At 34.0% G+C, this 17,608-nt stretch overlaps 1 protein-coding gene across 1 annotated transcript in view; it reads right to left on the bottom strand.

The window, feature by feature from the left end:
- LOC149771511 (protein mono-ADP-ribosyltransferase PARP14-like) overlaps positions 1 to 17,608 on the bottom strand; it is a gene marked incomplete at its 5' end in the record, with an annotated part of 103,582 nt that overhangs the window by 23,748 nt on the left and 62,226 nt on the right. Inside the window, 4 exons of the mRNA XM_089948366.1 lie at positions 1,651 to 1,872; positions 8,662 to 8,892; positions 12,141 to 12,232; positions 12,447 to 12,621. Of these exons, the coding sequence (XP_089804492.1) occupies positions 1,651 to 1,872; positions 8,662 to 8,892; positions 12,141 to 12,232; positions 12,447 to 12,621 (720 nt within the window). The remainder of the gene's footprint in view (positions 1 to 1,650; positions 1,873 to 8,661; positions 8,893 to 12,140; positions 12,233 to 12,446; positions 12,622 to 17,608) is intronic.

The following is a 17,608-nucleotide window of genomic DNA, read 5'->3' as shown; positions in this document are numbered from 1 at the left end:
TGAAAAATGGCGTTAAACCCCACAACAGATAATAATAATAATAATAATAATAATAATAATAATAATAATAATAATAATAATGATACTAATAAACACTTTATTTAGAGAGGTAACTCAATTAGTTACAGAACTAATCTACCTTAAGGTCTTCTATCTGTTATGTATAATATGTACAGTATATGCAAAATGATGTGAATGATCTGGCTTGACACTAAATAATTAAGTGATCGCTCTGGTGGCCTAGTGGTTAGAGCGTCCGCCTCGGATGAGGGAGGTCGTGGGTTCGATCCTCGGCCGAGTCATACCAAAGACTAACAAAAATGGTACTAACAGCTGCCTCGCTTGGCGCTCCGCATTAAGAGGTTAGTGTTAGGACTGGTCGGCCTGGTGTCAGGATAATGTGACTGGGTGGGACATCATACTACATGTCTGCGGCATGATGTCCCAATGCTAGATATCACTATGAACTGTCACACTGCAGACATCGTAGCGATATGACTGAAAAATTGTTAAAGCTATGGAAAAAATCAAAATCACACACACACACACACACACACACACAAATTTAAGTGACTTTAAAAGTCAAAGTATGAGGCTGTAACACATGACATCTGTGAACACATACACATATATAAAATATAAAATATCAACATGCATTGAAACATTTAACTGTTAAAATGATACAAAATTACAGAAAAGTAGGCAGTATCAATTATACTAGAAATAATCAATTGTCTAAAGATTTTCTCCATTTGAGACATTGATTATGAATAGAAGAAATGCTAGGAGTCCGCCTTATGTCACTGGGAATGTTGTTCCATACCTGTAGACCAGTACATTGAAAACATTTTTAAATTAGTTTCTTCTTTGACCTTGCTATGATGTAATTTTAAATTTGTATGGACCTTAACGTTTCTGAGTACAAATCAGCATCTTTTTGGTGAAAGATGTTGCTTAGAGAGACAGGATTTTCGTTTATGGATACTTTGCACATCTGTTTGGCCTTTCTAAGAAATATTCTTTCACGTGTTGTTAAAACATTTATCTTATTCATTGCATCCTGGAAATTGTTTATACATAGATCTATAATTAAATGACAAGCCCTCTCTTGGAGTCTTAACAGTGTTGTTATGTTTGAATTAGAGGTATTATCCCAAATTACTTTACAATAGTCCAGATATTGCTGAATATAGCTTGTATAAATGATGAGCATAAGAAAATCCGGTTCTATACGAGACGCAAAACGTCGAGTCATGATCCGGATTTTTAATGCTGTCTATGTTATTCTTGTCCTTGTGGTCCAATCCAAACTCAGAATCCAGGGGCATCGTTCGTTCTGAGAGAAGATAAGTATATAATAATATTATTATGAAATTATATTTTACACATGAACATAATGGAATAGGGGATCCTGATAATGCAATTTCAGGAAAGTAGTTCACAAACACACCCAAACTCAAACAACCCAACTTTTGACCCCGATACTAATAAAATTGTTACTTATTGGATCTGACAGCTATTTAAATGTTTGATATGGTAGACATTCGATAACTCGTTCTATTCTGCGGAAATGAACCAGGGGAAAGACGGATGAACTTACATACAATAAGAATAAGAGAAACATTTAAGGAAATATCAAAGAAAATCTACCTTCAATGTTTGTGAATCCTTTTCATATATCACAAAATCGACAGTAACCAGGGATGTTCCAGGATTTTCTTTAAGGAAGTCTGATGCTGAATTAAACATTTCCCTTGCAACCACATCCTTTGGATATTTGAGAGATCCTGTTCCTAGAGCTGGGAAACTAATGGAAGTCATCTTCATTCTGTTTGCTTCACTAAGGCAGTTTTTCATGAAAGTGTTCAGAACCTGTAAAAGAGCGTTGGTTTCTTATGTGACTCGTTCATAAACATAATGATTAATGGAACGTATTTCTATTGGGTTAAACCTTTCATGTGATGCATGTATGTCCTTCTCAAACAACAGAAATCAAACATCAAAACGTTGTCATGTTAACATTTGAATCACACAGAAGCTGCATATAACACACATATTAAGCTCACCTTTAGTCTTTTGGTAAATGGTGTAGTACACGTCAAAATGTATCCACATGCCAAGTAACACGACTCTGTGTAACTAACTATGCATAAGATGGCCAAGTTGTTGAGGTATAAATCATCTAACATCGAGAAATGGATACGTAGGTACTAGAAGATATATTATCTGTTTAACTATTGTGTTTTGCCACTATTGCCAAGTGACATCGCCTAGCAAACGTAAATGAAATAAGCTGTTTGATTTGTTAGTGGGCATTTTGAAGGTTACGTCATATCATGCTCTAGACTTAAGGATGTCATTGCATTAGTGTAATAATTTGCCTTATCTCTACGGTTATCTGTAACTTTGAGTTTTATGACTTAAGTTATCTAATTGGCAAAAACAATTTTGCTCCTTTTTCAGTATTGGAGACCTTGACATTCGACTTATTAACCAACATTAATAGGTGTTTATATTGTCTGAAATGCATGTGATGCACAAGAAGGTACAAAGAGACAACTTAAAAGTGTACAAAATGGAATGTTGGAAACCATGAAAACAGATTATACTGATTTCGACAGAAATAATCTCAAAGCCAATATCTGAGCTTTGATATCAGTTTTGGTATACTGAGAAAATCGGAGAAATTTGTACACGTATTTGACTTTTGGTAATTAATTCTTTTAACATATGGTAATATAACTTAAAATCTATTTGAAACCTATAGGAAAATATTGCCCTACCCAACGACTTTGTAAAGTCAAATATTACAGAAGAATTCATCGCAACTTGAATAGTCAAAATAATCAGCAACTTTATCATTGATTAAGAAAATCTACAATTTGGATAATTTGGAAAAGTTAAGGCCAATTTTGAGGTAATTGCAATATATTTGGTGAAAATATATTATTATCTTATCGTTTTGGAGCGAAAGGTTCTGCTGCAAGTAAACGTTTGGTCTTAATCTTACATTAAATGTTCAAAATTACATGCAAATACAACACGTAACAATTGTTTTTGACTTTACATATCTGAAGTACTTACTGCTGGTAGGGTGTATTACACAACAAGAAAGGTAATGTAGTCAAATAACTTTTAAGCCAAAAAAGTATTCAATATATTGCGCGAGGTGTTTTCTAGATAGTTTGGCCCCTGCTATGTCACTACTTACAACGATAATGTAATGTGTGTATAAACCAATTGCCAATCAAAATTAGCGGAGACGGGCATCCTTGTAAGTAAAATTATATTTCAAGTGACCAGTGTTGGGAGTGGACTTATTTTTATTCGCTTGTTATCCTGCCATCATTTGTTCTACATTTCTGTTTTCTTCAAACTTGTCGGTAAATTCAATGTGACGTGTACAGATATAAACTTTAAACAAATTGGTATAATTTGACCAATCCGCTTTTTCGAGCTATCTATGGTATCCCTGATTCATATAGATTACTGTACAGGAACATGGATGTACTTATCTGATTCTCCAAGTGGATTTCAAGTCGTTATTTTGAATTTCTTTACTAATTATGATTTCTAAGTTGTAATCAGTGTCTCTGAGTCTATCATTTTTGGCTTGATAGGTAAACTTCGGCTGCATTCTTGTAGTCATCGCGGTCAAAGATCGGCCTGTAACGAACACCAATTGATGGCATTTTGATTCTCCTCAAGACTGATCTCTCGGTAAGTGGTAGAAAAGATAATAGAAAATAATATTATTGTGCTTTCGTCACTTAAATGGATCAGCTAATCCAAACTTATGAAAGTAAACATGAACCGAAATCGATATGGAGTTTGGGCACAATCCTTTCTGCTCCCAGATACTGAGCAGTCAGACCTGGCAGGGTATGCATACGATAAATAGCACAGAGTGCAAATCAAAGAGCGAAGCACATACGATTATACTGCACATGCGAGTTTCGTAATCAGCCGTAGATGAGTTTAATATCCATAGACACGCCTACAAACACAGTAGATGTTTAACCATGTAGTACTGCCTATCGAACATTAAGATATATCACGCACAATATGCGCTAGCCGTTCACCGCCCGCACCAGTCCCTATATCGAGTTGAATTATTGCACTACCGTGAGGGTAGGAGTACACTCATTTTTAAACATGATCAATGGTGTTCGTTGGTAACATTACAATTATAATATGATGATTCCTGGAATAATGTTTTTCAGAACTAATATCCTCACTCCAAGCACCAAGGATTATGATTCCCTCCCAGTTATAACAGCCCAGCAATAAGGAATCCGTTGCTTCACCCACTTTCAAAAGGCTACTCTTACCATGTAAATCAGAGCGATTAGCATTTTGTTTTAGCTTAGCATTTCGTTTTAGCTTAGCATTTCGTTTCAGCAATTACTGTCAAAAATAGTCACGTAATTACATAATCACGCAAACTTTCTGGATCACTGGAATGAAATGTACTTTTTCGTGAATCGACTGTTAATCTTGCTCTAGATTTTGAACTCTCAATTGATGCAAGAGTTAGTGTTCTTTTTTCCAAGGTAGATAGTTCCCAGAAACTTGTCTAGACAATTTTGACGCAAAGAGTACAGACGATTGTCTATGTCATCGGCTTATCTCTGCGCCACATAGGGTAAATGAAAGGTATTTTATTTCACTTTGACAAAATTAGCATAGGTAAGATAATTATATAACGCCGATCAAAGCCACCGATGATAATTAACTTACTCTCTCTTTTGTCTTACGATTGAGAAATCATGGGAACTAGATTGATCCACTTAGACCATTCCCTACTGAATCCTGCACATAGAAGAGTCTACACTTTATTTAGTAAATGGGTGGACTACTTATTGTTCACTTCATACAGCCATCGTCCTAATTTAGTTGTATGGTAAGTTTACAACATTTGCATGGTCATATTGGTCTTTTGGACTTAAAGGTTGTTTTACAGTAACACGTTGAAAAAGACACTCTTGCTGGCTTTGTGACTATTTAAAAAAAAAATACGTATTCCATATTCATGGTTCAAACTGAATATTTGTGGTGCCAGCTTTTTCTGAATCGTGCATTTTAATGCTCAACAGACGAAGAAAGACTTTCTGCGGAAATCTGCAGTAATCCATAAGTGGTCTCTCTTGTTGAAATAATTCCACACAATCTCAATTACAGACATAATTATATAACAGGCTACTTACGTAAAAGTATGACTTAGAGACATTCAGCGCAGATTTGATTATGGAACAGAAGCTTCGTTGAAGTGCAGAAATTTATAATATGTCGAACCTTAATGATTATTCGTTACTGTAGGCACTAGGTAAATGTTTACTTTCATTTTGAAATAAAAAAGTTCATTTTTGTATTTTTGGAACATCAAATGCAAAACAAAGTTAGATTTCACTGGTTCTATGTATGTCAATCATTTCATTAACAGTTCCCTCTTGATATTTACTCTTTGATAAAATTTAAAATTTCAGCAGTTGCTTTGAAATAGTTTTGTATATGTATGTCAAGAAATACTTTATATTCGTAGTTGGAGTAGCAATAACAACATTTAATAATATTAGATGACAGATCGGTACCATTTTTATCAGCGTCTTCGGGAGGTCACAAGTTTTATAATGAAAATTACATTCGATACGACCATCCGTTCGGGAGAACAATAGCACGCTTTATACAGTGAAAGACATGGTTACTATTTGGATGTCAAAAGGGACAATGAACGGGCACTATTTTCAAATACGTTTCAACTGAAATCATAAAATGTCGTAAGTGAAAGCACAATGAACAAAATGTACCCTGGGGTTCGTTGCCTGGTCTAACGCTACCCGAGGGTAGTTTTCTAGCCGTGATTATTTCAAAACATTACTTCGGTTGCCCATTACTACACATACAAAGTACCTTGAATGAGAAACCCGCTTACATCGAGTTCTCCGGTTATTGATTTTCGCCATTGCCATGATACTTATAGAGTAATTTGTCTATGTTATGTATACAATACAACGAGTTTTATCAGGAAGCTGTCCACGTTTCGGAGCAATCGTGGACTGTAGAGATGTTTTTGGTGACGGGGAGTCGTAGAACCCGGTTCGGTTTCGTGCAACTTGTGAGCTGTAGTGGATGGTGTCGTTTGATCCGAGGACGGTATTGGCTTACCCAAATCTCGGGACTACCAGGTCTGTAGGAATAAGGAGGTTCACGAGAGAAAATTCCGCAGACAAGGAAGGGCGGATGAAATATACATTATCATATCTTTGTGCAAATTCTTTACTTTGATCACCTTTGGTGAAAGAATCACAAATTGTTCTTGTTTGTGGACAACTTCTATGGTTTGCTACCATTGGTAATATTTGTGTATAAATTGTATGCACTGATTATCCATGGTGATGGATGCATATATCACTCATATTTGTTGATAAGTTCCATACGTTGATATTTGTTTGATAACTCGATGAAATTATTGTTTAGATCAGTCAGTTACATTCTGGAATGGTGCAATTTCCTTATATCAGTTTTTGAACTTGGTGGACATCATTCTGGTAAGTACATTGTTAGACTTTTATGCGCACAATATGGTGTCAGATTTATTCATCGTCCAAACACATTATAAATAAATAGATCAATCACGAAAATCCTTTTAGCGTCATCGTTATATCCAATCCCTTCTTGTTTCAATGACAAACCACTCGCGAGGAGTATTAATACAATTGTGTCAAGAATATCATTGTGGTGCCCATATTGGGCACCATTTATTTTAGAATCAAATAGACATAATAATTTGCTTTTATGGAAAAACCCATTTTGTCTTGGTTATCCATTTAGAAAGATTAGTGGTAAAACATTTGTTTTAGAGCTGATCATCATGAATTCAGATTGGATGAAATACTTGTTCCATTATCATTTAGGACCAGCTAGATATGATCTGTCATGACTAGGAGCCATAAGAAGATTTTCGAGGTTTCCATCAGGCCGGCCATAGTGGTTGCCAGATTGGCACCATCATCATTGAAAATAAAGGGGAGATTACAAAAGACATTTTGTTCAAAACCCATTTACCAACGGTCATCCATTTATGAGATGAAGCGACAACAAACATTTGGTGGCTATGTTGGAGGTCAGACTGGCCGAAATTTCATTTATTATCATGTACATACCATCACTCTTTAAGTGGAAACCCATTGTCGATACGACTTACCACACGCAAAGACTTGGCATATTATGATATTGAATATGACATCCTTTTTGTCATTATGGGTAATACATTGTCACCATACTCTTTAGGACCATCTAAGTATCATTAAAAAAACATTTTAGGTTCATATAAGAAGTCCTGTAGACTGAAACAAAAAAGCACTTTAATTTACTTGATATTTGCAGCATTTATATTTCTTTTGAGTTAATTGGCAAAGAATTGGTTTTAGAGAATTAGATGTGGTTTGAAATTTGATTCACGTATCCTATCAAGGACATCTTTCTTCTGTCTTCTACTATCTGTCTCATTCTATGTCTATCACAATTTTTCGTTGATATCACATCAAGGTAAGGGTGACACTGTGCTAATTTAGGCGTTTAGTTCTGGTTTTCGTTGGAAGTCATTTTATTTTTCTGTGGTGGAGAATGTTCTGGTATTAAAGTTTGATATTTTACCATGGAACGTCTGAGAAGGATTATGATTATATAGCTGTTCAGCCATTAGTTTCTAATTTCTTCAACTATATGCGCCTTGGAAAGACTATTTATGTCCACATTACAGATGAATAACCGAAATTATCGGATCAATCAGAACGGAAAGTACTTCACAAATTCATTGTTTCTATTTATCCTGGACTTCTGCAAGCATATCTTATTTAATTTGGATCTACAATTGTTCTAAGGTGCATCAGACATGTATTCCGGTATTCAGCTTTAGGTAACATGGGCTTATGATCCCACTGTTTGAGACCAAATATTTAGCTCCTCTTGTTGTTTAACTATTCTCATTTATCGTATTTTGTATTGCCTTATCATCTAAAATTCTTCCAAACAATATTTGAGATCAGAGGTACACGGGGAATTTCGGAAACAGTCGGAACTCATAAACCTTTGAATGAATATTTATGCATCTTCTAACACATTTCAAACCATGTTAAATGGATTACATATTCATTAACACACATTAATTACAATAATATGCATGCACGTACGCCACAAATGAGAATAAATGGTTTATTCGTTCCTCCAGTTTCAGAAGCATGAATGTCTTCAAGAATGTTAGTGAAAATGAGTTTTTCTCACAACGTGTTCGGCATCTTTCTATTTTTGTCATTACTACCACCGCTTGTATCTTACATACTGTCTTATAGACTGCCTGTTTATATAGTGCATTGTGTGTTTATTTAAATTAAGGAACATTTCTCTACGTTTAGTATGTCATATCAGTTCTAACGTAAAGTTTTCATACATGTTGCAACAAAAGAAAGGCACTCGATATTTAACCAATTAAATCAAGATTTTTTAGAAGTTTACTCATTTGATGCAAAATGCAGAATTTTCACAAATTATTTGTAATAATTCCACCATGAAGTATTTAAGGGCATTATATTCATTTCAGGTAACATTCTATGATTCTGGACCCAGGAACATAAAGAAAGTTTTAAAATTGAAAATGCTTACCGTAACAGCAGAACCATAATTATCCCATGCAGGAAGACAACCATGGAAAACGCTTGTACAGCGAAGCCCTCCTGGACCAGTGATAGCAATATCTCCATATTTTATACCATCTGGATATTTATTAGTGCATTCATCCTGAAGTTTCTGTCCTCCAACAGTCAGCAAAGAAGCTGAAACTGTACCTTTACGCATGTCCAAACCTTGAGATGTTGTATTTACCAAAACATCAGCCTTACAATTAAGGAAAAGTATCATTAATAAAGAGTGTAAATGTCCATTTTGCTTACCATTTTTCACAAGTACACACAAACACAGTCACCTATATTAATTTGGAAGGGAAATAATAGTCTTTTCTTATGTATTAGATCAAAATAGATAGTATTTCCCAGAAATTACTTATATCTGGAAGAAACTTCGAAAATATTGTGCAAAGATTATAATGTAGAAGCTTAAATACTTTAACGTGCTGGTAGTTTGTATCAAAACAGACTGAGCAAGCAAGAAACTCAAATTCAAGTTCAAAGAGAAAATACATGACTCTATCGATACACATATTCTAAATGTAATGCTTTTATATCTATATTATTTGAAATAGATATTGACCTACTTTTATCCTTGCACAATTCTTGGGTATTAAAACTGAAACAATTGGTGTTGATTTTCATACCTTTAAAAACTTTTTTCTTATAAAAGTATCTAAAGAAGTAAATATATGTCCTTCATAAGAACATATTCATGAGTAAATTGCAATCATTGTTATAGTAATTAGAATAACTGTTGATAAAAGAGTAATACATCGATGCTTCTGTATGCGATGATGGTTTTAGTTTTAGACAGTAATCTTTCATTCTGGTTGACTAACTAACTGTTACGCAAAAGTAAACTAGGAACAAAGCCAGATATTTATTCTAGACAGTCTTAAAATGTGCGTGATAAATTAACCTCGACTTCTTCTTACTATAAGTATATGCAATTCACAAAGAACACTAGTCATTGTGCGGAAATGAAGATGATAATGACTTACAGAAGGTCAGGAGGACAAAATCATATCCTAATTTGCTACACTTTATAGAGGGAATATGGTAGCTATGATCAGGCCTAATTGGCATCATGTTCATTATTGATCAACCACATAACGTAACAAAGGTTTATGTGAAATTATCTTTTTTCATATGACCATCCAGTCAGAAATAGTTGCAATAACATTTGCAAGATGACAAACATAGTGATTATAATATATTTAATATCAACACCCTGTTCATTGAGGACCAAACATATATCATGTTATGTGTTTTCGTGACTAACCCATGTCGCTACGACAATCACTTTAGGAAAAGTCACTATTAGAGACAAGACGAGTTTGAAAATGTCTACCATGCCAGTCACATTGAATGCCAAATTGGAACCAGTTTTATTTAAGACCTATCAGATATCATGCAAATTATATTGGTTAAAACCCCATATCACTACTGCTACCAGTTTAGGATCTAGTGATAACAATATTTACTAGTCTTGTTGGCAGTCAGGATGGCACCAATTGGATCTAGTAATGAACAGAAATGAAAACCTTGATTCAACCATCCGTTTGGGCTTTGTAGCAATAAAATGATTGTTGATTTGACCACTCTGTTGACAATTTGAATCTAACATCCTTAAAAAGTCACGATAAGTAAAGGATGTTGCAGAATGCAGGAAATCAAAATCCTTTAAATTCTTATACACATTATGCTGCATCCAAATTTAAACGAAAATCATCAGTAGACATATCTCGTGTAAATGATGTTTTGAAACTCTGAAATCAAACTCATTCAATGTGTGATCTATATAAAGCAGAATATCAAATTAGATCAACATAAAAAATAAAAAATATAATGCTGTGGATATCAAAATAAGATAACCATGTGGCTTGAGTTTTGCAAATGATGATATGCGACGCTGGAAATCTACCGCTTTCAAGGATTCACCAATATCATTAACGAATGCAGAATGTGACTGAACTTCAGCACATTGTGGTGAGGTAATCTTCCGGAAACTTAAGTCAAAACTGTTGTAAACAAGAGCAAAGTCTATAAGCAGAATGTTAGGAATGGTTGTTGAGGTAATGGTCTTACAAGCAGTATCCCACGGACAGTTGAGAAATTAACTGACAAGGGCCAAAACTATAAAATGGGGTTAACGAGACAAATTCCATAATGCATCTCGATTAAAGGCCCTAACAGGCCTCTATATGCTGTTCTACTTGGTCTGAATTTTCTATTCATGGCTATGGAAATGTCTCACCAGAAGAAACACTAAGAGTAGACATCATTTCTCAGTTTATCAGTATTGTTGTCGTGCTGAACTGGAACTAGAAGAAGGGGTTATGGTTGGATGATTCTACATTGCTATATTTTGGATAGTTGATTGTGGTATAATGATTCCTTTCGTATTAGAGACCCCCTCGCCTAGAAGATGTCACCGTTAATAAGAGGCTTCTGAACCATGATTGTGCATTTGATAATTGTATTCCTTTATTTCATTGTAAAAGAGGCAGTAACCTCGGAATGGCAGTAATGCTGAAGTTTTATGAACAGATCTGGCAGTTTGTAAAAGTTTAAATAACGCCGCAATCCGAACTCTGAAATTTTCAAATAATGTAAAACGTGATTATGAAGACTAGTTTGGAGATAATGATTTTGCCTGGGAAACACAACGTCCTTATTATCGGTTATTAGTAAATTGGTAATTTATAGTTTCGAGGAATAAGGCAGGTTTCTGTATTAGTAAACAGTCCCAATCATCAATATCTGGATAATTCACATTCTACTGTTCTTTGAATTCCATCTTGATATATGGATTACCTATTTTTGTTTGGATTCGGTCATCTAACGCGTTATGAATGTATCAACCACTAAACAATAAACTCCATCTGTAAAGACCATAGGAATACAATAAACACCAAGTCCAAACTTTAATAATTGTCCAACGTGTATTTAGTCCCCAAAAATGCAAAACTTTTGGAGCCCATAAAAATGAATTCATCATTCATCAAAATATTTAAGAACAAGCAAAATATGTTGTTCTGTGCTACTCAAAAGTGTAGCTGTCATGCAAAAATGTTATGCAAAAAGGTTTAATATCATAAAATAAAGGGTTCACTGTTTTTCTCATTTGCCAGCTGATGCAGCTTATATATAGTTAACTTATGACTCGGGTTTCATTTAATTTACCTGTAGTGAAGTACTTGTATTTACTCTAATAATGAATTAAATCATTTTATTGGGGTCATTCCACGAATTGAATAAAATAATACAAGTACCTATTGACAAGTCGATTCTCAGATGCTGTCATTTGCAAATTGATGCAGTTTATATTGGGTTATCTGAGAACTCGGATTTCACTATATTTACCTGTAGTAAGGTACTGATATTTATTCAAATAAATAATTAAATCCTTTTTACTAGGCTAGTTTCACTAATTCAATAAAATAGAACAGGTACCTGCTGACAAGCTAATTCTCCCTTAATTACATGCATCCTCGAAAATGAACAGTAGCCGCTGGAGTCAGACAACGTAGTATGGAGTGATCCACCTGTCATAAAAGATGTCGTCAAATTAGAAGCAGAAATTAAACTTTATTTCACAGTTGTAACGTTTCTTGAGACACTGAGAACAACATGAGTAAAAAAAGAAATTTCGTATACACTGCAGGAAGGATAAGAACACCAACAGTTTAATTTTATAAACACTTCAAGGTTTAAGGTATACTGAGTTGTTAAAATTATTTCTTATTAACGCCATTTCACCTGTGCTTTCTCCCAAAGATGGCAATGGCAGTTTTCCTGTAGTCTGACTGGGATCCTGAAAACAAGTCCAATCCTTCGCAGGAAAAACCTTCTTAACTGCTTCTATAAAGGATGTCACATGCCTGGCATTGAAATCACAGAAGTAAACAGTCTTGACAAAACTGTTATTGTGCACCTGAAATTATACACATAGATCTGCAGTTTTGCGTATGTGATGAAAAGATCCCTCACATCATAAAAGACACAATATACATCGTATGTAGTTCATGCCATACCTTTCATATCACTTATGTGGGTCTTTATATGCAATTGATTTAAACCACACTAATATACATAATACATTAAGATGATTGTATGTGGGACTAGATGTTCATGTTTGATTAGAGAAACCCGTAACCTTAGTTTCTTATAAACTTAGAATGACTTTCTGTTTTGACTTTAAGCCCCCCTCCCACATAAGTTTCTTTGGAACCATAAATGCAAGCCCTCTGTAAAGTTTGATCAAGGTCCTTCCTGTAGAATGCAAATTACTTCTTTTCTAAACCAAAATTAGGTAGATCTCTTCCTTACCTTTAAACACACCCTCCACTAACATCGGTAAGTATATAGGTTTTATGACTAGATTCCTTTTACAAAAGTCATTTTTCTTTTAGTCCTTCGCTATGACTTGTGTATCTCATAATTACCAGTCTTCCTTCCATATTTTGCCAATTTACGTATAGAAATAAGGTCGATAACTGAAATTGGTGTGCAAAAACGATCATTTTTGAAGCAAAAGAGACCTTTGACTATTGATCACAAATCAATAGACTTCTTCCTCACTCTATGTACAAGCTTTCCGTAAAATGTTTTCTTGATTTTCTATGCTGAAGTAATGCTATAGGCGGAACCTATTTTTTCTTCTTGCAATGACGGTAATCTTAACCTTTAGTCATTCGATTTTAAAATCAATAGTGTTTTTACGTTTTGAAACACAAGTCATTTGCAGCGTTTAGTTAACATATATGATATAATTAATTTCTGAAAACAGTTTTCATTATTTTAGATCCTGTGTTATGAACTCTTTTAGTCTAAACTCGACATGTATCTTCTTACATGGAATTGCAATGTGCTTACGAATTTTGAGAATGTAGATGATGGATAATTTGAGTCATTGTTTGGAAACAGACTTTTCACATTATGGTGGACGTATACAGACTGTAGTATTTGAATGTATTTGGAATCGAGAAATAAGAATAAAAATAGGTGAAAATTATCTTTGCTGCATAAAATATTTTCTTTCGATGCATGCGGTTGTTACATAGTTATGGATTAGCAAGCAAAATATGTGATAAAGAGCATGAATTGTTGGTTCTAAAATGTATCCCACGAAAACCTTGAATATGAGGTACTGGAAGTGACTGTGGTATTTGAAATACCACCTGGTCATGGCTTATTTGTGGGGAAAGTTTTCATTAAAATATCTTGTGCGTTATTAAAGTTTCAACCAAGATCTTATCTGCATCCATGTTTTGAAGAATCCACTAAGTAATGGATGTTAATGGAATTTTGCCTTTAAATACCTCAGTTTCGTGTTTAAGTGCAAGATATCTTACTACCGTGTAACAAACTTTAGAACTTTTACCTTTACAATATTTCCTCGAAATGTGCCTGCACGTCACGTGCCAGAATCACTCATAATAATGTATTGTATTGTGTATGTCGCAAAGGCTGAACCTGCGCGCTAGACTCACTTATTCTTATCTACTTCTAATACACTTGACAATATTGCCATGACCCATATTAGTAGTACATACCAGACGCTCTTTGAAAGGAAAGTCACTAGCAGCGAGATTTAGATACGAACTTATGGTGATAATAAATCGGGCTGCATTGAAAATTAACTGATGGTTGCTCATACAGAGTTCAAGCCAATTTTGACTGGTATTCTTCAGAGAGTCAATTCTTTTCCAAATATTAGACGGTATATACTTCTATTCATTAAATCTGTCAGTTCTCCTCCAGAATGAACAATAATGTCCTATGAAAAGGATTCATCTGATATGTTTGCTTGTTTCCTTTGATACCTTTTATTCCTGGCATCAAAAACGTTTTAGAATCGGACACTCTTCAGAATATAAGCAATGGACTGCATAACACATTGTTTATCATTATCATTATTTAATGAATTTCTTTGTTCATCCGACCATCTGCCTGGTTTTTGATACACGTGTTTGTATTCCTCTCCTAAATCATCGGGTGTAACCGCAATACACTCAGTAGAATACTTTCTAGCGTTGCAATGTAAAATTAATTTTCGTTATATACCTTAGTACGTTTAAAAATGGGCGTAAAGTTTGCATGTTCGGAATCATTTCTTGTTGAGTGGGTAGCTGTTGATTAGTCTGGGATTTTCTTCTACAAGACCAATCATTTCGTTTTTCAGAACAGATGATTTCGTGAATGATATTAACAAAGTTTAACCCAGCAGCATAAATACATGCGGAGAAAATGACACGCCATATAAATAGTATGCCTTTCCTAAATTATTCCAGGACATTTGCGAAACGATACTATGTTATGAAAAATCAGAAACGTTTAACATTAGAATATGTAAGATAATACTTGCACTATAACAAAAATAAATGCATTACAATTAATTAGTTTCCGAAAGAAAAAATATTAATTTCCAGAAAAAAATTTATGCCAACACATTGTTTGCCATAATATTAAAAGAAGAATTTGTGCGTGTCACAGAATAAGGCAAGAAATAACTTGGTTTTGCCTTAGAACGATTTGATAATTTTCGTCGTACATGCGTACCACGTTACCTAGGGTGGATAATTGTTTTTCTAGTTAAGTGACTAGCTAGCATGCGTCTTGTCTCAGATCACTTGCGGCGAGAGACACAAAAAGTACGGTATGCAAGGGGATTTGATCCTTGTTCATTTTCCTGTAGATCTAAGGCAAGTTTATGTTCTAATCGACACATTGATCTTTTGGAATCTTGTCAAGGTGTGTATACTCTCCATTTCATTCTACAGCCTTAGGGGTAAGTGTTACATTTTATTTTATTTGCAAATATGCGAGGTATGTTCAGTTTTAATGAAATGTTGCCTTTACCACTACGCGCATTCGAAACGTTATGAATTTTTGAACTGTTACAAGTTGCTATTAAGAATTTAATTTAGTAGCATGTGTGTATAGATTATAATTCTGTACCTGTTATTACGACCAGTATGGTTTTATTTTAGCTGTGTGCGGGTGTATCCGGCTGTTGGTCTGGCTGTTTGTATGTCTGTCTATATGGGGATGGAAGCATGTGCTACCATCAAGGCTATACAAGGACTGAAGTGCTGATCTGTAAACTTGTGCGCATGTTGGATCCATGAAGGTGTGTGTGTGTGTGTGTGGCCAATACAAGTGTGGGCTAACCCAAGAATTCAGGAGAAGTGAGGTATGATAATGGACATGTGAACCAGGTCATAATTTCTCGTTTACAAGTTTTACAAGTATTTAAATTAGTTGTTCATTGTTAGGAATCGTAAGTGCTGTACAATTGACTATTTGAGTTATATGTTTGATACAATTAGTATTTTTATTGCAATTTATCATGTCTGTTTCAATTGATTGTTGTTTCAAGTGAGTACACGGAACATATGTTGTTTCAATTGAGTACAATTGAATTACACATATTTGCACGAGATTATAAAATTCTTACATTTATTACACGAGATTATATGAATCATCTTTTTTCACAATTTTGAATGATTGTATGAATTAGTTTTTTCTTTCATGTCATAAGATTTCATAAAGTCACAAATTAATTCGTATATAACAAATGTTTGTGTGAAGTAATTCAATGAGTCTTATGTATGGAGCTTGTAAGAATCACGCTGTATATGTTGTAGATAATGTTCATATATTAATTCATTTCATTAACCTCCATCTTTCATCACATTGTGTTTGTGTTGTCATTTAATCCAGGCATCCATTCAGGTTTAATCCTGTTACGGTGCGTAATGTTTAAAGAGTAGTTTCTGCTACTTAATCTTATATATTTACACTTATTCATCAGTTTAGCATATTCACTATCTTCCGGACTTATTTTTAAACACAGAGCATGTATATTATTATAATGTAATTTTTATTTTTTGTTTATGCATGTTTCCGTAGTTTCATCAAGAATTATATTTGTGTTGCTACTTAAATTCGTCGATTGGGTAAAAAATCTTATTCTCTTCATATAATGTTAACTGGTCACTAGGTCTTTAAATTCACCCATTGCAGCAAAGACGAAATCAATAAATACAACTGTTTGGATATTTTGATGATATTTGCCTATTTACAAGTTTTATAAAACTCTAATCAAACAAGGGTAGCTAAAGTGTTGACTACCTGATACAATCAGATGCAATTCGGTAATTTGCGTCAATCACGTTATTATTTATTACAGTACTATAGTAATTATCCTTTTATATTTTTTTCAGTTTGATTACGCTTAGGCTTTAGTATTTTTTTTCCACTGAATGCAATGAACATTCGTTTCTTCACTGGACCAATCAGGGAAAATTATTAATGATTTTCATAGGGTCTACAATAGGATGCAGTAACTGCTCATTTGATTAATTAGTGTTCTGATATGATCAAGAGATGCAAAAATAATTTATTCACTTAATACATTTAATTGTTCACGTATGTGAGAAAACTGAAACATAACTGCAAAGTTTGGTTACTGTTTTCATCCAGTGTTTTTGTTCCATAATGCAGTTTTGTTTGCAAGACACGGTCTAAATGGAAACTTAGGTAATGTCTTTGAGAAATATAAGGTACAAACATATGGACTAGCTTCGTATAGTCATAAAATAAGAAACTATATGAAATGTTTGAGCTAGTTAAAATACATATATACCCAAAAAATTATTTCATATCTGAAGGCCGTTTTCGTAAAGTTTGATATGTTTCACAATATGAGGTACATATGAAGCATTTTAGATTTATGGGCAATTTTAAGATATATAAAACTGAATATACATTGAATGCTTAAACATTGCCATACATTATTTAGGATCATAAAGAGGGTCATATAATATTTAAGGTCATTTCCAGTTGCTAGAAGGTATTGAGAACGGTGCCATTTAGAAGTTAATGCCTTCAGAACCAAATAGTTAGCTTAATCCTCG

The sequence above is a fragment of the Sinohyriopsis cumingii genome, unplaced genomic scaffold, assembly GCF_028554795.1.
Source record: "Sinohyriopsis cumingii isolate HCF-2022 unplaced genomic scaffold, ASM2855479v2 utg001790l, whole genome shotgun sequence".
Classification (NCBI taxonomy): domain Eukaryota; kingdom Metazoa; phylum Mollusca; class Bivalvia; order Unionida; family Unionidae; genus Sinohyriopsis; species Sinohyriopsis cumingii.
This window is presented reverse-complemented; position numbering and strand designations above follow the sequence as displayed.